Genomic DNA, 21,996 nt, shown 5'->3' with positions numbered 1-21,996 from the left:
CCAGGCTCTGTCGGCCACCATATATTTCAACTGAATAGACTTTTTAGTGTTGCGTCGTTTACTCGCAGTCTCGGGGTTTTTTCAACCATATCTTTCAACTGAAAATTTCCGAAAAACGTTTATAACTTCTGAATGATATGATGGCAAGCTTTGAAACTTTGACGTCAGGTTCAGACCGATAGAGCTACACATCTGGGCGGAAACTCAGTTCGACGACATGTAGTTATTGTTGCAATAAAACGATCTACGAAAACTCGCTATTACCTCGTAGCGTCTGCTGTGTCTGGACTTCTGCTGAAACGAAGTAACAGTCAAGTGCCTATGGGTAGAACTCATTGATGCCGTAGAGGCAGCCTGTTATTAATGAAAAAAGCGGCAATAAATACATCAGGTGTTTTGGGGGCATGATTACGTTAAAAGGGAGTGACGTGCAGCGCCGCAGTTGGTTGCCTTAGCACCTGTATGCTCCACTTGGAATCGCGGCCGACAAAAACTGATTATTTTTCGTCTTCTGAGTACAGGAAACGCACCGCTTCAATTTTCGGACTGACAACTGCGGCTTTATCGTTTGTGCAAAATGCCAAAATGATAAAAACACACAGTGTTCTCTCTAAAAAAAAGTTATGGAGGATATTTGTTTTTAACAAAAAGGGGTTAGTTCTTGTTTTTTCTGACAGCAGATTTTTGTTTTTATAGTGGTCGGCATACTATTATACAGCGATAAGGTCTCAAATTTCGTCACGCACTGGCATCAACCGTTGGAGCTACATTTCGGCCAAGTCAGAACTACGTATATCTGTTTAGCTATGCAGTAGGAACAAATCCTTTCGATGGTCTGAACGGAAGACCTGTAAACGAAATTGATCCTGGCCTGAACGTTGCCATGATCGATTTTGTTGACCCAATATTTGCTGTCACCAAGAACTAACCTTTTGGCTGGTGTGTATACATTCTTTCATTAAAAAAAGTTGACCTTTTGAAGCTTAGAAAAGCGCCCCCCCCCCCCCCCCCCCCCCGGCCCTACATCTGCCCCTGGCTCTCGCGCAACTTATTTGAAAATAAAGTCTTTTTTTTTCCTTTTTATTGTGGCGTCGTGGCCTGAAAATTGTTTTTTTTTTTTAATAAATTAGAATTGACCAAACCTTTACCGGCGTGTGTGTTTTTTTTTTGTTTTTTCGATTTATTTGAAAACACAGAACACTACCTATGAGTAGCACGAAAGTATACCTACTCAATCTGTTAACGTGTATTTGCCCACCAATAAGAAAATAAAGGAACAAAAACATGAACCTTCCTTGGAGTACCAACTGCAAACGCGATACCTGGCTTGCATATACACACCAACAAAAATAAAGAAAAAAACATTTACCTTTCTTGAAGTGGCAACTGCGAACCCGGGAGCTGACTTGCATTTACACACCAATAACAAATAGAGGGATAGAAACATGAGCCTCCCTTGAAGTGGCGAGTGCAAACGCGGGAATGCTTCGAAGGCTGCCTTTACGAGCCGTGCGCATTGTTTCGCCAGAGCGGCCGAATCCACAGCTGCCGCTTCGTCGGGTGCAGGCTAATTGAAGGAAACCTGAAGAAACTTAAACCGCGACAACGCTAGCTGTCGGTGCTCAGCAGCCGACAACGGAACAGCGTTGGGCTAAACTTAAAAACACGTGACCGCTGCTGCTTCCCGTAGAGTCCCGAGCCGGACGCACCACGCGATCAAAAATGGCGGACTCCCGGTCTGTTACTGCTGCACGTGCGCCATGGAAGCTCCGGAAAAGACCCATTTATTCTTACGTCAACAATAGGTATTGGAAGCTGGAAATCCGATAATCGTTCAACTAACGCGAACATTTTGTTTTTCATTCAACATGGACGAGTCAAGGAAAAGTGGCGCGTTTTCTTCGTTAAAGGGATACTGAACCAAGGAATTTAGTGTCCATAATTAGTGGCGCGCGTTCTTTCCACGAGCCAGCAGCCGCCGGTGTGCGCGAGCACACGCAGCGACAATGACGCCAAAGACCTCCATTCGCGCTTAAGAGGACAGTGAAATGCATGGGCTTCGGGCCAAAGAAGAATACAGACAGGCTTTTCATCTCTACAAGTGTAAGCTACGTGCTTTTATGGACCAATTAATCGCTTACCTTTTACAACAGACACCAGTGTGTAGATGAAAAACGTGTTTATTCTCCTGTGGCCCGAAGCCCATACATTTCATTGCCATCTTAACCCCGAATGGAGGCCTTTGAGGTCATTTTTGTTGCGTGTGCTCCCGCACACCGGCGGCTGCTGGCTCGTGCAAAGAACGTGCGCCGCTTATTATGGACACTAAATTCCTTGGCTCAGTATCTCTTTAAGATACGAGACCCTTTTATTGTATGGCGCGGAATGTTTTTGCTGCCCTGAAGGATCTTCCCACGCGGCTCTGACAGCGACCATTTGAAGCAACTGCGTTTGATTCAGGGTTGGGCAGTATCGCGATACCGATGTATCACGATAGTATTTCAGAAATACATTTCGTATCTGTATTCCTGTGTCGCGATACATTTTTTTGACCAGATTCTGTATTCCGCTATCGAAATACATTTTGGATGTTTCTTTGTATCGCGATACAATAAGGGTGAAATGTGTTTCGTTACATTTCTTGAGAAATACTCCCCCCCCCCCCCCCCGCCTTTTCCCCTCCCCCCCCCCAAAAAAAAAAAAAAAATACAACTCAGACCGCAATTGTTTTTGTTTTGTTTTTTCTTTTTTTTTTACTTTTCAGGGCGTTAAGGTCAAGGAGATGCTGGGGCATTGTTACCATGCTGACCAAGGTTCCTTCTGATTCTCCAAACTATTTTTCTATGCGTCCTCTTCTCTCTTCTGAGCTGTGTTGCGTAGTCGGGGAATTAAACCAGATGGCGTGCCAGGAGTGGAGTCGGAGCATCTTCTGCCGCAGGTCTTTAGGTAGGAAATTCTTGAGTTATTGTTGGCTGGCATCTAATGCCGATGCTAACCGTCTATCTTGCCTTAGGGTACACAATACACCCATCCGGCAAAGCTGAGTCACAGTCCGTTGCAGCACGAGCCTGGCGGTGGTTGACTTGAAATAGGGGGATGACTCACGCAGTGAAGTTCAATACATATTCAAAAGCGTCTGCGGCTGCGCCCGTAATATTGCCGGGCTCAAGGGTACGTCATCAGCCAATGTGAACGTGACCCGCTGCTCTGGTGATCCGAAACCCAGGAAGGAGGCCAGACGTGGCCTCGCTGTGCCGACCTAGACTTCGTACACCTGCGACTCGTCTCGAGCCCGCTGTTCCTCGGAGAGCTCGCACCTGTGCCGGCAATATCAGGTCGCAATCCACGAGGTCTCTATCTGGAGTATGCAAGGCGAAACTTGAGGACTGTAATCCATACGTCGGTGACAAAGGGTCGGCAGGAAGGGCCTTCACAACAGGGATGCTACCGCATCGTTTTTTCAACCGTAACAGAAGATAAGACATGTGTTCCAGGAGGCTTCATGTGGTCCACTGTTCTCTAAAATTCCAAATAACACGGCTTGCACGACCTTCAACGAGGTATCCTACAACGAAAGTACGTATTGTCCTTTCATACAGCAGCGTGTTAAAGTTTAATGTTTCAGGGCCATACCTACAGATCAAGAATACCAGTTCATTCTACCGTGACGTCATGTGATCAATGTTGACAGGGGCGTCCTTTTTGGACAGGCGCGAGGTGACGTCTTGATGGGATTTAGGATGACATAGATTTTATTTAGAGTTCGAAGTCTTTTCGCATCCCTCGTCAGACAGACAGGTTGTAAGGGAAGGGACCGCGGTCAGCCCTTGATGGAACGTTTTTATACCCATTGAAGACTTCTCACCGTACGAAACCACTACCTTCAAGGCAAGGTGCCAAGCCTACGGGAAAGTAATTTAGGGATCAAAAACTTCTACTTCCAATTTCAAGCTTTATGTCACTTGGCGTCTGAAACAAATTTGAAAAATGTATTGCAGTATCAGTATTTCTGTATTTGTATTTCTGCCCTCCCTATAGAATGTATTCCTGTATTTGTATTTCCATTGACTTTTTGCCTCTATTTGAAATGTATTTCCGATACGTACCGCCATACACTTTTACAGATATATTTCAGTATCAGTATTTTAGCTACTATTTTAATGTATCCCAGTATTTGTATTTCAAACACATTTTTGAGTATTTCTGCCCAACCCTGGTTTGATTTCTATACTTGCATGCGTGTGTCCTTTAGGAGGTTCAGAAGGAAGCAATTTTGCGCTGCGCCTTTTAATAAACAAGGACTTCTCGGTTTTGATTCAGTCTTGAGGAAGTTGCACAAACGGAATCTAACAATGAACATTAAGGAACCGAATATCTAAAGACCAACGAATTGTGTATTCGAAGGACAGTCCCAAAATATCGGAGTGCCTGACGCTTCTGGTAACAAACTAACCGGCTGAAGCTTGGGAGCCGTGTATCAACTCACGTAGGTTTCATGAACTAAAAAGCGGCGGGTTGCTGTAGCTGAGCCGTCTATTGGAAAGATGCGTGCTTTCAACACGTACCTCGTAAGCGTCAGCAGCTTCATTATATACTGTCAGTTAGCACGTACCCGTAGACACTCTCGTGCCGGAGCTCAGCTCTCCTCCCCCAAGGTCCCTTCAATGTTCGTCACCAGTCGACCGAAGCGCCCCGTTCCTTGGACGCTGCGGCAGCTCTCGGAACTCCCGTTGCGGAGGCCCACCGCAGCATGGAGAATCGTTGGCGCTTCAAATCATCTTGTGACGAAGGTTAGGAAGCGGGACGAAGGGTCCGTGCCTCGCTGCACGCTTGCCGACTTAGTAAATCTAGCAACGCCGAACCTTGGCAAAACATGGCATCATGTTTACCGCTGTCCATTTAAAGCCGCCTACGATGATACTCTCTTGACAGTTTCAAGCAGAAAAATACAATTATTTTGTTGAAACGATGTCACCCTCGGTGAGTTAAACTTACCGACGTCGCTGTTTCATTTGGACAAGCTTCAGCACCCTGGTAGACGCACTATATCACAGATTGTGGAACTTTCGCTTATGTTGTCTACTGTTCTACTTTACAGCAGCAGTGATTGATTTGTATTTGGTTTATTTTCAACAGACCATGAGAGTACTAGAAAGAAACTAATAGGAAGAACACAAAAAATATATCTAAAAAAATATATTGAGAGCTTAAGAAATCCAGGGCGTGGCAAGTCCCAAGCATATCCATCTCATCATCGCTCGGCAACTAATAAGTTTGCGACATTTGCCGACAAGAACCTCGAGAAACCAATCTCGAGGCAAGAAGGGTGATTTGTATAGTGAGCCACGCCCCACGTCTCTTAAGCTGTCAATAACCACTAGTACCTTCGGTAAACCAAGATACAACCCTTAGGTAAACTCTGTCTGTGTGCGTTTACTATACCTTCGTCCGTCTTCGCACTTTTCTGTGGTTGTTACTGTTGTTGTTGTTTTTTTTTTTTACAAATTAGAATTATTTTACCCAGGTTTCAACGTTACCTTAGAGAAACGTTTGTCACCAATTTTGGTTGTGAGATTTCTGATGTAGTCATTCACGCAAAAATGATGATGCACAATAACCAAAACCAGTCCCTGCTTTCTCCTTGATGCTTGGGTAATTTAGCAATAGGTCTATTCCTAACGCGGGGGACAGGGGGGGGGGGGGGGGGGAGGGGAGGGAGGATGTGGCCAGTGACAAACAAGCCGCGCAGTGACACGCTGCAGTGACTGGCACGGGACAACAAACAAGACCGCGAGCGCAATCTCGATATCTGCAACGATCGCGTGCGTGGCGCGCAAGAGCCTGTAAGGCGGGCACTCGAAGCCTGGCCGGTAAACAGTAAAGGTGCGTTTCTCTTATGTGTTGCCTTGCCTGTCTTTCTGGCGGGTGAGCGGTAGGACAGATCACCACGACGTAATCTGGCACAATTACAAATAAAGAAGCTTTAGTCATTCTACAAGTCAGAGAAAACTGGATAGCACCTATGGAACTCGACTAAACTCCAAAAAGAGTGCCTCTGGTATTTATTGCCATCTTTATTAAATGAACTGGGTAATTTTCAGACATACACTTGCAGGTACACTGACCTTCGCGCACTGTACGAAATTATAAAAAAGCAATTTTTTATGTGCTACTGAGATATGTTAAAATATTTTAGTTTAATTTTTTGCGTTATCTTAAACTTTTTACTTGATTTGCCTAACTGTATGCAAAAGCCACTGTTGTCAATTTCTTTTTTCGTGGTTTTTGTTTTTGTTATGGAAGTACCTTGTATTGACAATTTATTGTTTTCTTTCGTTTTACTTTTGTTACCCGTGCTTTGTACTTGAGGAATGCTGAGAACCAGTCAAGCTGCTCGGACGGCGTTTTGTCTTCAGCTCCCACCATACTTAAATTGTAATTAAACTATTATTCTTATAATGAAGCCTACAAACCAGCAAAGGAGCCCAAATTTGTCACTTATTTGGAAGTTAAGACCCAAAGCCGCCCCACGGAAACCGAACTAACTCTGGCGCTTTCTTGGAGAATTAGAACAAATATGGCCATCTATGGCCAAAAAATGTCAGGTTTTGGTTTACCTTGGCTACTTGTGGATTTTAAGGCCGTAAAATTTCCGCCTAAAACCAAACTTTTGGCCCAAAGGGCTGCGCTACTTAGGCATTCAATAGCGCGCACACTGCAGGCGTCCACTTTTTTCTGAATCACTCAAAACAGCATTGGGGCTCAGTGCACCTCTTGCTCACAATTGAGAATGCCCCTGTGTGCGTCAGATGACAAAGATCCAAGTATACCAAGTGACACTCGTAGCACGTTTACAAGGGTCGTTCAGGGTTGATCGGAAATTTTGCTCCTGCACAGAAAATAAAAAGTCCGACAAGCACCAAACTATGTACCCTTTTTTTTAGATATCACCGGGGCACGCCCAGGCACCACTGCTATCGTTTTAGCAGCTCACCGACTGGTACGGCGTACAAATAACTAGGCTACGTGACTGCACTGGGTCGATCGTGTCTACGCGGTTTATTTGTCACTGACTGTCGTCCTTCACCAAACCCTTGAAACCATTAGAACAGTCTTGTCCGTGACATCGTATTTTCCCTATACTGTACATCCAATCTTTTGAATGTTTTAGCAGGCTTAACTTGATGTTTCGCCAGAGATTTGATTATTCACAGCTGTTTCACAGCTGCAAACGTATTATTGGTCGTCGCCCTAATTGATGGAACTGCTTCTTATTAGTCAAATATGTCATTCTACGTGTAGAATATTCTATAAGAATTGCGCGAACGTCCTCCGTAAGTTTTATCACGCTAAACAAAACAAATCCCCGTCGAACTTGAAGAACTCTTGTAATCTGTAAAAACGTAAATTGATGTTAGCTTGTACGAAGCGTGACGACAAAAGATGCCACATCTATTGTACCACTTGACGCATTTTTATATTAAATGTGACGTTCTCTTTAATTCATCTAAGATATTCATTAAAGAAACGTAGAGAGGCACATTTAATATCGTGTCTTTATTGACAAGAAAATTGTCTTCATGAAAGTCAAAGTAATTTCCGTTATTTGTTTTAGCAGACACGAGTCATGCGACAGCAATGCGGCCAGTAGAATCTAGGATGGTGCACGTACCGGCAGCTTCCGTATCGTGCCACACCGCACCTGAAAGAATTAAATTAAGTAGAAATTTTCTTGAAACCGCTGAGTTAGGATATATTAGAAGTTCACCGGCTTCGTTGCCTACTATACTTTGTTGTGATACCGATGCAGTTCTTTTTAAGATAATGTGTTTTCTTTTGATACACTAGATTTTTTTATATTTTATTGCTACCATAATGAACCATTTTCTCATTATAATAGAGTATGTTAACAAAATTCCTAATTTGATGGAGTAATTAAACACCAGGAACGAGTGAATCAGTAAGATATTAACGCCAGATATATATATATATATATATATATATATATATATATATATATATATATTCTTTGTTAGTTGTATTGAAGAAACTGGTAAATAAGTATCAAAATTAAATTAATGGTGTTGTTATCTTATAAGTTTCCAAACTTGTGCAAGATCTTTTTGTATGATTGATAATTAAATTAAATTATCGAACCGAAGATCAATTGGCAGTATTGACGCTTGTTTCCTAGTTGAGAGACATGGCAACTTTATTTGTTGCTGAAAATAGCTACGAGTGACTTTGCAACATTTAAAATATAATCATTCATATTAGTCGACTGATGTTGGTATATTATATTGCAATGGTTTACGTATTTCGTCTATACCCGAGTAATGTACAGCTATGCATCATTATATTGCTGTTAGATGGGTAAATGAATAATACACAAAAATGCGGAAACGCCTTATTTCTTTCATCTAAACTGTTTCATTAGCACAATTCTACGATGCTTTAAAACATATGTTCACCGATAACAATGTTTTATTTCGTGTTGTTTTCAACATAGCTTAAAAAGTATTTTTTGGCCTATATGGCACCAAAAAATATATTGACGACCTCGACGGTTCCTGTATTCTACAAGAACAATCGTTATACGGCAACGTAACCATTTGTTTTGCGAATTTTTTGTAAACTTTTGGTTTATGTTTAATGCCCATTGGTTCATCTGCTCTCGGCAATTATTCACTCAATATTAGGTTGCAGTTATCTCAACTAATTAAATATATGAAAATTGGGCATCCATTAAAAATGTTACTGAATTAACAAACGAAGTTTTGCATTATGATATTTGTGCATAATGTGTTGCTAAAAAATACAAACCCTTCAACAGTTAGTGTTTTGGCAGTAGCATTGCAAGTCCAAAATTCACATGGATATTGAAAGTTATCAGAGTGTCCATCCTTGAGCGTTATATTTCGGTATGTGCATGTACCTGCAAAATTGATGACAATAGAATATTTAAAAAAAATCAAGAAACTCTCAAGGTGTTTGCGGGTGTTAAAATATTCTGATGTTCAGAAGATTTAATTGGGAAAACACCCGTTCCAGTGGCACCGTAGTTTACGAGAAAAACAAAATACAGTTTAAATTGCAACAAAAAAGGTATCACGTGGCAAATATACTTGGTGCTTGATTTTATTTAGAACACATTTTTTTTTTTATCAAGGGGTGAGATTTACACGAGTTTCGTCTTCACCATCTATGTATCAGGCTCGGTGAACATTAGGAGAGGCGATAACCATCGTGCTAAGTTGACTAATTTACTGAAATTTGTTCATTAACATTCTAAATATTGGTTAAGTATTGACACGAATTACTGCTAGACGCCAGACCAACTTCAATATTTTCCGAAAAGGTCATGCTTTTTCGGTATTAATCTATCAATTTTCGTATATCTTCACTCAATTAAATATATCTTGCGCGACTAAAGGGTGCATCAAGCCCTGTCCACAATGACGCTTGAAATAGTGACGTAGTCGTTTAGGTAACGTGGTCACCTTTGTTGCGGCGCACTCACCTAGGACACATTGCTGAAATACGGTGATGACATGATTGAAACAACATATTCAGTCTTCTAATTCTTTAAGTGGGACGAATAAACACGAAATTTGATCGGTTAATAACTAGCAACACCAATAACTTATCGTAACTTCTTTCAATTGCTCTGACCTCTGATACTGCAAATCAAACATGACCCCTAAAACCAATAATTAAAATGTCTTAGAAAATAAGTCAAATCACCGTTACGATTATCTCCTCATATCCGTGCCTTAGATAAACACTGTGCAGAAAGAATTCGTCTAGCTTTATTTTCCGATATTAAAAATATGTTCGGATAAAAACTAAGCACCCAGGTGTATACGGTCGATGTATACAGAATGTGCACCTCGTTTTTTTTTTCTTGTTGTTGTTTCTTCATTATGTTGATTAGCGGCGTTTCGTCACCTCTTTTTCTTAACCTAGACTGAACCAGAGACGAGGCTGTGAAGTTTCGTGCCCGTGGTTGGATGGCGCTGTTGTCGCTCAGTGGCGTTTGTTGGCGGCGATCATGACCAATGGGAAATTCGAAATTATGATCTTTTCGGCGATGCATTTAGTATCATCTTTTTTTTTACAAACTACGTACATTTAATAGCTTGTATAAAGTTGGTGATCAACACATCATCGATGTCTTAATCCCGGATCAGTTTAAACCTGACCGGTGCCACATGGTGGATTTCCAGCTTGTGATCGGGTGGTGGTCAACACAACCATCCACCGAGCCCTCAAAGAACAATGCAGAATTCCTCGCAGAATCACTGCTTCTGCTGCTTCCTACCACCGCGGGGCCAAGCCATGAGCAACCGAGAAGACGGTTTCGCAAACAATGAAAATTAAAAATACCCATTCGTGGATTCTTATGAAATGTGTTATAGCATGACCCTTGGAAGCGCTACACACGTCCGCCTTTAAGAAACGCTTATGCTGTCCCCTTCACTTTATGGGCTTCTTCCTTTGCGTCCTCTATTTCTAGCTGCTTCTTTCTGGCCTCGTTACGGGGTCATTGTTAGCGTGTTAGTGCAACCAACCTCCGCTTCGCAGTCATCGAGCGACGCAGCAGAGGCTGGTTGCACTATCTCTCCACGGGGCGCGGTGCCGCCGGGGCTGAGATGCGCTCCGATAGCAAACCGAAACTTAAAAACCCGTCGATTTTGTGCGGTTTTTCAGAAAGGCGTAAAATGTTTCGCGTGCCTTCTATCGTTCTGCAATCTGTTGATTTCGTGTTTTTCGATGATGCTGAGCAGTTTTCTAATTTAAACCATGCCCTTAACAACAATATTAAAAAAGTTAATTGTGCAAAAATAATTAACAACTTAATTATCCCGGACTTTAATAATGTTCCTAAATGGGCCCCTGGCCCAGGACCAAAAGGCCACAAGCCCTTTTTCGTTGCGATGAGTAGTTTTCGCAGGAGCGATTTGGCCTGCGTCCTCTGAAACACCCTATATATATATTCAAGTATTCAGCGTTTTTGTCTTCCGAATAATCACAGCTTTTCGGATGTGTAGCCAAAGGTACGAAAACCATTCCTGAAACACAGGTAGTTCGTTATTTTAGAGCGCAGCTCTTAGGCGCCCGTTTCCGGCTTGAGTGGCGTTGCCGTCGGCGTAACCGCGCGGTGCATTAGGCCCGCTTCAGACGGGGCAACTTTTCCAGCAATTTTGAGGTTGCTGGCGGGTTGTTCCCTAGCTTTCCCTAGATCGACGCAAATTGCTGAGATCGGGTCCGGCTCGAAACGGACGAGCAACTCGAACTCGGAGACGTTTGAAGCGGCAGCAGCCAACCAGGTACGCGATATTTTCACGTGACACCCCTGTGGTGATGATGACAGCTAAAGACTTGGTTCTGGTTTGAAATGGATCGTTTCTGGAAATAAATATTTTCAGAAAGATGAGTTAGTATTTTCAAAGCCATTCAAAATGCAAAAACACGTTTTTAGCGCGTAGCTGTGCGTCTAAATAGTGCAAGACAAATAAAATTTAATGATGATGATGACAAGTGTTAGCAATTCGGTTGCTGCGTGTGAACGCGGTGGCTTGTGTTGCTGGTGTTGCGACGTCGAGTTGCCGGGCTAAATTGCTTCGTCTGAAGCGGGCCTTATGGGACGCGTGACGTCACTGATGACGTCATCAGTCACGGTGACGATGCCGACGCCGATGATGTCATCAGTGACGTCATGACGATGACGTCATCGTCATTGTCACGTGACCTCACAGAAGTCACGTGACCCCCATGAGGTTACGTGACCTTCGTGAGGCGACGACGACGCCGCTCGGGGGGAAGAGTAGCACACAGGATGCGAAGGTGAGGAGAAGGGAGGAGGGGTCTACCCTCCCCTCAGTACCCCTCCCTCCTCCTCCTCAAGAGCTGTGCTCTAACTCAGCGTTACGGGGAGTTGTATAGAGCTTTCCTTTTTTACTCATTTACCCATCATCTGTCGCGCTCACTGATGACCCTACCATGGCCGCTTGATCATTGCAACTTCGCGATGACCTTTAGTCACTTCGCCAAAATATGCATATAAATGGCGATCCTGCTGAGTTTCCTGAGCTCGTCGCTAAAGGAGCAGAGTAGCGGACGCGAGCGATGGTTTTGCATTGCTCGGGCATCGCGTTGCTTCCGCTCTTTGGCCGCCAGCCACTGTGACCTATGTTAGCCGCTACCAGGTTGAATATCGTTCACTGCGGCCGCCTAGAGCACTTTCTCCCGGCAAACAGATCCACTCGACAGGCCATTCTCTGCTGTGCGGAACCGGGATCAAGCGGCCGTGGCCCTACTCAAGAGAAAAGCGAATATTCTTTATGTGTTCTAAAAGGAATCTGCTTTTCGTCTCATTAACACCCGCTTGAAGGCACGCGCGAGCGCAACCTCAGTATTCTACAAGACGTACTATTTTGTAGCAAATGAGAACAGGGCAGAAGAATATAAAACCCACAGGACTCCGCCAGCTCTCTTTATAGAGAGGAAGAAAGCAAACTCATGGACATAAAGAAGAAGGGGGATGATCTAGGAAAGCAGAAAGCTGACATACTTGACACTGTTTTCAGCCCTGGTTAGAGCTATATTCGAAATTCATTACAGTTGCCTATGAGTTTTAAAATACTTTGCCTGTGACGAATAGTTTAAATCTGTTGTAATTGTGTATTACTTATAGTTATACATTGAATCGCAATAGTTAGATTTGAAATGGAAGTCAAAATGTGTACTACCGTTTTCAAATGAAACTCCAAAGGGGTGATTTTGGTGAGCAGCCATGCTCATTCTTGACACACCTCCCAAAACGATCACAGCGCACAGCAGAATTGTCTTCATTCCTGCTATAAAAACAGTCCACGTGTTATCACGATCAGTAATGTCTTTCACCAAAAGGCGCTGTTGCAACATTTACTTTATGTGTGATGCAGTTTTTTTGCATAATATGAGAGGTGATGGTCCCTACGGGCATATACATATTTTTATACGGTGGGTCGAAAGGTTAGGAACGAATTATTGGTTATAAACCTAACGACTAAATTTAGGTCATTAATTATCGCAGCCCAGCTTCACCGCACCTTCCCCTGCCTTACACTGGTACAGCCATAATGTGTTCCCTACTATATAGTTTTAGTGGTGCGCGCATTTCGTCAGTCCCGTCGCCGTTCACTCCTTGGCCGAAAAGATTAAGTATTTTGCAAATTCTGTTCGCTGATAATCAAAAACATTGTTCAATTCCATATGGGCGCACTCGTCACAAAAAAATAAGTATCATCTTTATGTTTCCCTAATCCATCATATCTACGGATGTCCAGAGCTGGCAGTAATGCAATTACTGTAATGAAATTACAGTAATTTAATTACTTGTTCCAGTAATTATAATTCATTACTTTTTGTAGCAGGTAATTTAGTAATGTAATGAATTACTCCAGCGACGGTAATTGTAATTAAATTACCTAATTACGTTTTCGCACTAGGCATATTTTTTGTGTCCACAATACACAAGAGCGCTTTTCTTTTTATTTTCTTTTTTCTTTTTCCTCTACACCTTTCCAAAAAACGCTCTTTGGCCGCCGCTATGTTGCTGATGCTAATGCGGCTGGTGCGACTCTCGCGCCCGCTATCAGCTAGACATTTTCTGCCACTCTCTTGAACTGTGAAAACCCGCTCAGCGCGATTCTGTACCTATGTTTTGCGGTTTTGCATTCGACGTTTTCTGGCCCCTCTTGAAAGTTTCCGCTTACTTTTTCTGATGCATACTGCGTACCCTCTCTGTGTTATCCTCCACTGTGAGAAATAGGGCTGGGAGGTGCCTTCCATTCGAGCTTTTCTGCTCGACATTCTCGGGAAACGAAGGAGGGGAAGTAGGTCGAACTAAGGCCCCTGGTGGAACGGCCCTCGACGCGATTTTGCGAACAATGACAATAGTTCTCCCCCCTCCCAGAGATAATCCGCGTAGGGTCCTCAGTCATCTCCAAAAATAGTTGTCCGGGTTGGGGTGGGAAACGGATCAGTCGCGTGCGTTCCTCTGTCCATCGGTAAACATGCAACAGATAGTTCTAGCTGTGTGCCATGAACTGTGTAAACAATGTAAATAAAGTTATCTGTAAAAGGAAGTTATCAATAGCTCCTTTATATTTAAAAGTATACAAAAGTAATGAGAAAGTAATGTCATTACTTTTAAAAGTAATTTGTAATGATAATTAATTACTTTCTTGATGTGGTAATTTGTAATGTAATTTAATTACATTTCAGCAATTTTCAAAAAAGTAATTAGTAATGTAATTTAATTACAAAATATGAGTAATTTGGCCAGCTCTGCGGATGTCTCAGATAGCGGGCAGGCTTTTTAAATCGACCTAAGAAATCGGTTTCTTAACCTATGGCGCTACTATTTTGTGCAGCGTTGCCCACAGGTGGTGCATCTTTTCTATAAAATTTGCAAAGAGCGAACTTACCTGTGCAAAAAGTAAAGGAAAAAAAAGGCTGACCTCGTATGGAAACGCAGCGAAGCCACCGGTCTTCAAACCACACGGCACCGTTTGGCACAGGTAGACAAGGGATGGCGCAAGCGGTCACGACACCAACTGCCGCCAACGAACGTACTTACGGCGCCGAGAGACGGCGTAATTAGGAAGTTTTCGTAGATCATTTTGGCCGTCGCGCAAGGCCCTCCGCAAGCTGCTACGATACCCAGAGCTCTACAGTCAAGGCCATCGGCGCGCAGGCGCAGTAGCGGGTTCTTCTTTGCGGAGGGCTTAGCGGAGGGGGAAACGCGGTCTACGAAAACTCCCTATTAGCAAACGATTTTTTCGACTCAAACGCAGTGCGAGCTTTTTTGATGTCAGGTGCCATTGCATGATTTTATCGTCCTTACTAATAAAACACATTCAATGGACACATAATCGATTAAAACAATGTTGTGTCAAATTATTTTTATCTTGTTTTTTTGTTGTTCTTTTTGGTGGGGGGGTATTTGTGTTGTCGGCTTTGCAGTTCCTTGTTTTTAGCGCGTCTGTTTTTGGTTCTGCGAATGTCGCCGCCTGTGGAACGCGCGCCACTTTTGAGTCGAAACGATCGTTTGCTAATGACGCCGGCTCTCGGCGCCGTATGCTCGTTCGTTGGCGGCAGTTGGCGTGGTGACCGCTTGCGCCATCTCTTGTCTCCCTTGCGAAACGGCACCGTATTGTATGAAGACCGGTGGCTTCGCTGCGTTTCCATAGAAGTTAATCCTTTTACATTTTTTTTTAACTTTTTCCTCGGGTAATTTGGGGGATCGGTGGCCGAGTGGGCTAGCGCACACCAGCTCGGAGCACGTGGAGCGAAAGCTCGCGCTGCATAACCCAGAATCCTGGGCTCAATCCCCACCCCTGCCCGTTCCGATCTGGATGAGCATCGTACCGGCGTGCGGTCGTGTATCACTACTGCGTGATGCACGTTAAAGACCCAGGCTAGCGGTTGTACCGCACTGGCTAAATTGCTCATCTGCAGCTGAGACATTACACGCCCGATGAGGCAGACTATAACTTCCGGCTGTATAAATATACACACAACAATTTGCTTTGCAGGGAAGTTCGCTCATTCTAAATTTTATAGAAAAAATTCAGCACATGTGGGCAACGCTGCTCAATATCGTAGCGCGATAGGTAAAGAAACCGATTTTTGCGGGCGAGTTGAAGAGCCTGGACGCAATTTGGGGAGACACCCTGTAGATCATTCAGAAGAATTACGTCCATGCTACATTTATTCGCATACGTTTAGGATTTATATAACTCGGTATCACTTTAAAGACCGGGACCCCAGAAAGTATGGTTGATTATTTCTGCTCAGTTATGCAATCTGTGCGTGTACATTTTCTGATTGAGATTATCGTACACCCCGTTTCAGATTAACTCTGAGTACAAGCGACGCTAAAGTCCGATAGAGCCAATCAAGCTGCGCAAAAAGTACATCGTCACGGCGCTCGTCACCTTGGTGCACCGGACAAACCCATCACGGCAACAAAAACAAAAACAAAACAAAAAAAACACAGGATCACGGCGTATTTACAAAGTATATAGGCCAACTCAACTCTCCGACGTCACGCGACTGTGGCTGCGCTGCTGTCCGATCTGCGCTTGCGCGTATGCTTCCCCTCGCCGGAATCTGGTTTTTGAGCACGCGCAATGCCCCCACCCGGTGTGGGCAAACGCGGGCTTGTTTACAAGCAGTGAGTTGGTCGATACTAACGTAAAGAAACGTTCATGCATGTAGACCCACAGCGCAACTTGACAGGTAGCAATGGAACACTCGTAGGTGCTGTGTTACGGTGTTAGGTAGGTTTTAAGCAAAGGAAGAGATTTGCAGACTCTCGCTGGTAAAAGTTCCACTAGAGCTAAAAATACACATCTCAGTAACTTTTACGTAGAAAACTCTTACCGGATTTGATCTCTCCTTGAACCAGCAAGTTTGTGTGTGCGAATGCGGTGGAACGATCGGGCAATTTATATAGGAGAGTTTTACCAGCCTAAAATATTTCATGAAGCACAAAAAACTAATAAGAGAGCTTTAAACTCTGTGATGCAAAAGCGAACGACCTTTGATAAATAAAAAAAAAACTCTAAATAGCATACATACTCATTTGGGAGCCGAAAGAAGGATCCGGGTCATTGACTGCTGACGTGAATTTATCAAATAACCTTACACGCTTACGTTCGGAGGCCTGAGCACACTTCAGTCCTCGCTACACGTAGTCATCTTTACAGAGCGTCTGGAAAAAGACCTTTCGAAAGAACTATTTTGTTTGGTTGACGAAACGTTTTGTACTTTTTTATCTTGTTCGTTTTACAAACAACCTTTGCTTTCAGCTCCGATCTATTACCCGTGACACGTCAGTTTTTGCATTTACTAAAAGGGAAGAGTAAAATGTGAAACTTTGGCTGTTATCCAAGTTAAGACACGTATAACTACTAACAAAGAATAAAACGGTATGCAAACTGACGCCAGCACCACACTAGAAGCGTGGCATTAAGAATAAAAATAATAGAAATAATTATATTAACGGTTTATATACGAGATGCGGCCTTTGGATCTGTGGCGTAATGTACAAATGAAATTATAATTACCTAAGTGGCTATAACATATGCGAGCGCGCTAATGAATGGGCTAAGATTAACACACAAAAAAGAAAGAGTGAGAAGGGACTCGATATTTTCCACAAGAAATTGATATAAAATATCAAACAATATTTATAAGAGTAGCAATTGTTGTGTGCACTCTAACTTGCTCACAGACCAAGGGCTTGCAGCCTGTAGACTTGTGCTTGTTACTTGAAAAATATTATGAATTGCAATTACTACATAAACAAATTATTGTTACCAATTAATTTCCCCTAAAAGAAGTTATTACTTTAGTTCGTACGGTAGAAATTGCTTGCCCAGTGCTTTACCCATATATTTCTCAACAAATATTCAGTCTCTAATGTCCTGCGGCTTAATGTATTAATATACTACTTCCGATATCCCATCATTAAGTTTCTCGCGGTCATTGTTTGAAGAATGTATAAACAGATTAATATAGGTGTTGTGCTTGATCTTATCAGTTGTATACAGTGGTGAGAGAAGTTATTACCTTAGTTCGTACGGTAGAAAATGCTTGCTTAGTGCTTTACCCATATATTTCTCAACAAATATTCAGAGTTTCTAATGTCCTGCAGCTTAATGTATTAATATACTACTTCCAATATCCTATCATTAAGTTTCTTGCGGTCATTGTTTGACGAATGTATAAACAGATAAATATAGGTTCTGTGCTTGATGTTATCAGTTGCATTCAGTGGTGAGAAACAAGGAAGGAACGACCAGAAGTTCGCAGAGATTTGTTGGTCGGATAGCCAATTTCTTTTGACCCAAATTTTTATTTGTCTAGGAATTTAGGGTTTTGATAAGATCGAAAAAACCAAGGTAGAACGAAACTTGACCTCCTTTGGCCTTAGTCTTAGGGCTATCTTAGCACTAAATCGTCATACATGTGCCAAAATTGAACATCACTGCTTGGTAGTTTCACTGTCATCGGGCATCTTTGTGCATAAATCGACAAACAAGTGCCAAATCTCGGCCTCGATTCAGGCTGTTTGGCTTTTATGTGGCCCCTTTGGGAGAAAATTGCCAGACAAGGGCCAGAGTTAGGCTTTACTGATGGTTGTTCGGTTGATGGCTTCAACACATCTTGTGTTGAAACCTGGTACTTTGTCGATCATGTGACAAACCAAAGTAATATCATTAAAAAGCCAAAGTACTTTGGCACTAACTTGCGCCTTGAAACAAAACCATATTAGGCCCAAGTAAGACCCCTACAATTGCCAAACTTGGGCCAATTTATGGGTTTCTCTGGCGTGCTACTGGGGCGCGTACACGTCAAAAGTGTTTCGTTTTTATTCATACGTTTGTGCCCAAGCCGATTTCTGAGTTTATGATAAATTCCCAGCGTATTGGCAAATTATACATTCAAAAAGTGGAACGCAACGTTTTCACAAACATGTGCCAAGCGCGACAAATTAAAACGCAAAGAAAGAGTATGTCGTCTGCCTCCTGCGCAGGAGTTGCGGTGACGTCAGAACGATGCCGAGCTGCGATTGGCTTGGAGCAGCAAACCTCTAAATGTGTCCATTTTTGTTCATAGCTCTGGGTTCCCACGATGTTGATAGTTAATTACTCTTTCTGCGGTACTCGTCAAACGGCTGTGGTGCCATAATCAAACCATTCAAAAAGAAACCTTCCACTATTCTTCTCGGGAACATCTTGGTAATTATATTATCGTAAAATATTTTAACGAAAGAGACAACTATACTCTCACATAAGTTCAACATTATACTAAAGAATAATGTCTGGCCGACTGAATGTATTATTTTCTTTCTCTTCGCTCACAGTGTGCAACTTTCAATTCATTCAATTTTTCGAGTGAAAATGTTTCATCAAGTGGTTCGCAAAGCTCCTTCTTGGAGCGCTTTTCTTTTTTTATTTCCATCGATGATTTAGCACGTAGCATTACCACTAAAATACGCCTATAAACAGACGATCGTGTTTTGTATCACAAATCATCTCGGGGTCACATTCTCTTAACAATTCATTTGCCAGCTACTGTGGGTGATGCAACACCTGGCAGATGTCAATAAATTTTCAAAAACCGTTCTTATGTAATTTTGGTAATTTTGTAGGTGCTCATTCACATGCGTATTTCCCTATTCATACTATTTTCAAGCTTCAGGTGTAACAAACGTTAATACGACCAGTCCTTTAATAAGTCGTTTGGGACCCTTAAAACCATTTGATATCAACAAGGTTGAAGCTATTCAGAAGAAAGCCGTACGTTCCACTTTCCAAGCGTAGTAAACCGGATGCCTGAAAAGCCTGCACAATTGAATTAATTCATCACGTTTCGCGTCATTGAATATGTATTTAAATTTTGCAAAAGCACCTTCCTCAAGAAGATGCTACCACCGAAATATTTAACATTTTCATCCATGTACAGATGTGCTTTAATTGTTCTTGCTCGGCGATGTTTCCGGTTGTAGCACGGTGATGTTTATTTATTTTATATTGCATGGATTTTTGTCAACAATTCGTGACTATTGATGATGTTTTGAATTTATTACTTGAGTATTGTTTCATTTTATTTTATGTTTTGCACAATTATTTCCTCCCTTCTGCAATAGCCCATGTAAAGCTGCAGTAATTTTTTTAAAGAAACATTTGCATACAGTATTTTGCGATGACGCAGATCTGAGCCTATGTTTGCCTCTCGACATACGGAAAGCATGATATCGCAAGATGCAAAATTAAATGTGATTCTGTTTGGGTAATACGTATAGGTCAGAGCAGGGATGGGCAAAATACATGCAAATATGTATCGAAATACAAATACAAAATACTTCGTCGAAAATGTATTTAATTACAAATCTAATTACATTTCCAAAAAAGCATTTAAATACAAGATACAAATACAACCAACTGTATTTGGTCTCCTCCAAATACTTTTTCAAATACATTCCTCAATATTTGTGTCAGCGACATCAGGGCACCTGCAACGGGTTTCTGGGTATCTCATTTTTATTTTGCATCGCACACTCGGGGGTTAGTGTGCGAGACTGTAGTAACGTAATAGAAATATAATCACAAAACAATGTAATCAGCTTGGACGTAATAGGTGAAAAAAGTACAGAGCTTCAACCAGCTTTTTTATCGATTACATTTTGGTATAGACCAACAATGAACCGAGACGACCAAGACGCGCAGCACTAGCTAGAGAAGTTTTTACAAAAATCTGGACGACCCGCGCATTTAGAATGTTCCAGGCAAAAATATGGATGGAAATCAGGCTGGAAAGTATCACAAGTTGTCGCAGGCACTTATTTAGCCAGTCTGCCTGTGTGCGTCGATTTCGTCACTATTGTTGCCCTGGACTAGCACCGTAATCACAAAGTCACTAAACGCTTGTGCTTGATTGAGAGACACTGCATTCGGTGCAGAACATAGTTTTCTTCCTGCTCTGGACAGTGCCTTTAAAATAAAGCCGGAGGAGAAAAGGAAAAAAGCCTCATGGCCGAATAAAGGATAGAGACTATATCTTACTACCACTTGGATAAAAACAAGAATTGTTGTGACAATAAATTTGAGGGATGTATTTTCGCCCACAAAATTGTATTTAATTACAATTGTATTTGAAATACCCACGTTTTAGTATTTAAATACACACGTAAAATACATTACCCGATTTGTAATTAAATACAAATGCAAAATACACAAAGTATTTGAAATATGTATTTCAAATACTTGTATTTGAAATACTGCCCATCCCTGGGTCAGAGTGCAGAGTATTAGCAATGATCAAAATAAAACATCACGCTGAAATATATTTTCGGTTAGCCTTATACGTTGGTGACGCATGGCAGAAAACGGATAAAGTCAAATGTCAGGCTTGATGCCCAGAAAGTCCTTGGTTTCAAAATCTTGTGAAAGGTTAAAATTTAGAAACCTCTTCCCACGCAGAACCAACCAAAATATATAAATGCCCCGATCGAGTATGTTCTTGATATGCACAAGCGTAGACCGGCGCATCGTCAACGTAACGGTAATGTCATTAGATTCTGAATATCTGGTGTTGTTTTTTGCGAACTGTCTCTTTTGCCTTTTATGCAAGCCTAATATCGGTGCCTTTATATTGTATTCTACTATAGCGGTTTGTAATCCCAAAACCCTAAAGTATATTACGTTAAATTCAGTGGCGAAGGCAGGAACCTTTATCGGGGGGGGGGGGGGGGGGGGGAGAAAGGGTGGAGAAAGCAGGGAAGGATCGCTGGGACTTTCATTGTGAATTAGGAGGGACGTCAGGCGGGGTTCCATACATATGCTTAGGGGTTTGACTATGCATAAAAAAGGTTGGGCCCTCATAATCCCCCCCCCCCCCCCCCTCCTGGCTACTCCCTACCTTGAACGTTTACTGTAGAAATACTCATGAGTCTAACAACCAAATGCCTGTGCACAAACGCCTGAATTGCCTATTTAGTTTTAGTTTTTGCCCTGAGGGTAAGATAACAATCGGATGTGTTTAATTTTATTTATCTTACGTTTTCAACGGTTGGAACTTCATGTGCTAGATAATACGAGAAAGAATATGCCCACTTTGTTTGAAATGGTGCTTATCGTGTTGTGAAAGCATTTTAGAAAAAGAAAAGTAGAAATGGAAATAAAGCCAACATCTTGAAGTCAGTTTCGCTGTCTTATTAATCTAGGAGGCTAATAAAAGCATTAATGTATTATTTTTATACGCTGGGAATAATATAAAAAGGCGTTAAATATTCCTGTATAAATATGACGCACCGTATTGCCGGGCTGATTATAGTCAAAATAAATGTGCCAAGCGTTTTAAATGCGTAATGTTAGCGTAAAAACACACTTGCTGATATCCAGTATCAAATTATTTACAGGTTATCAAGTGAGCACA

The 21,996-nt window shown here is 42.2% G+C and overlaps 1 protein-coding gene across 1 annotated transcript; it reads right to left on the bottom strand.

Moving 5' to 3' along the window:
• Positions 1 to 7,611: 7,611 nt before the first annotated feature.
• Positions 7,612 to 12,855, bottom strand: LOC121838363. The gene is made up of 3 exons (XM_042294562.1): positions 12,753 to 12,855; positions 8,824 to 8,935; positions 7,612 to 7,702 (listed from the first exon to the last, which is right to left on the bottom strand). The coding sequence occupies exons 1-3, from the start codon at positions 12,853 to 12,855 to the stop codon at positions 7,612 to 7,614; spliced, it is 306 nt and encodes a 101-aa protein (XP_042150496.1).
• Positions 12,856 to 21,996: the final 9,141 nt, after the last annotated feature.

Source organism: Ixodes scapularis, unplaced genomic scaffold (assembly GCF_016920785.2).
Source record: "Ixodes scapularis isolate PalLabHiFi unplaced genomic scaffold, ASM1692078v2 PGA_scaffold6__148_contigs__length_123643588, whole genome shotgun sequence".
Lineage (NCBI taxonomy): Eukaryota > Metazoa > Arthropoda > Arachnida > Ixodida > Ixodidae > Ixodes > Ixodes scapularis.
This window is presented reverse-complemented; position numbering and strand designations above follow the sequence as displayed.

Excerpts from the sequence above, each read along its gene's own strand:
- LOC121838363 (XM_042294562.1), bottom strand. The coding sequence starts at position 12,855 with ATGAAGACAATTCTGCTGTGCGCTGTGATCGTTTTGGGAGGTGTGTCA. Across the intron at positions 8,936-12,752 it reads TGGAGTTTCATTTGAAAACG|GTACATGCACATACCGAAAT; the intron begins GTAGTACACATT and ends TCAATTTTGCAG. Across the intron at positions 7,703-8,823 it reads AAAACACTAACTGTTGAAGG|GTGCGGTGTGGCACGATACG; the intron begins GTTTGTATTTTT and ends TAATTCTTTCAG.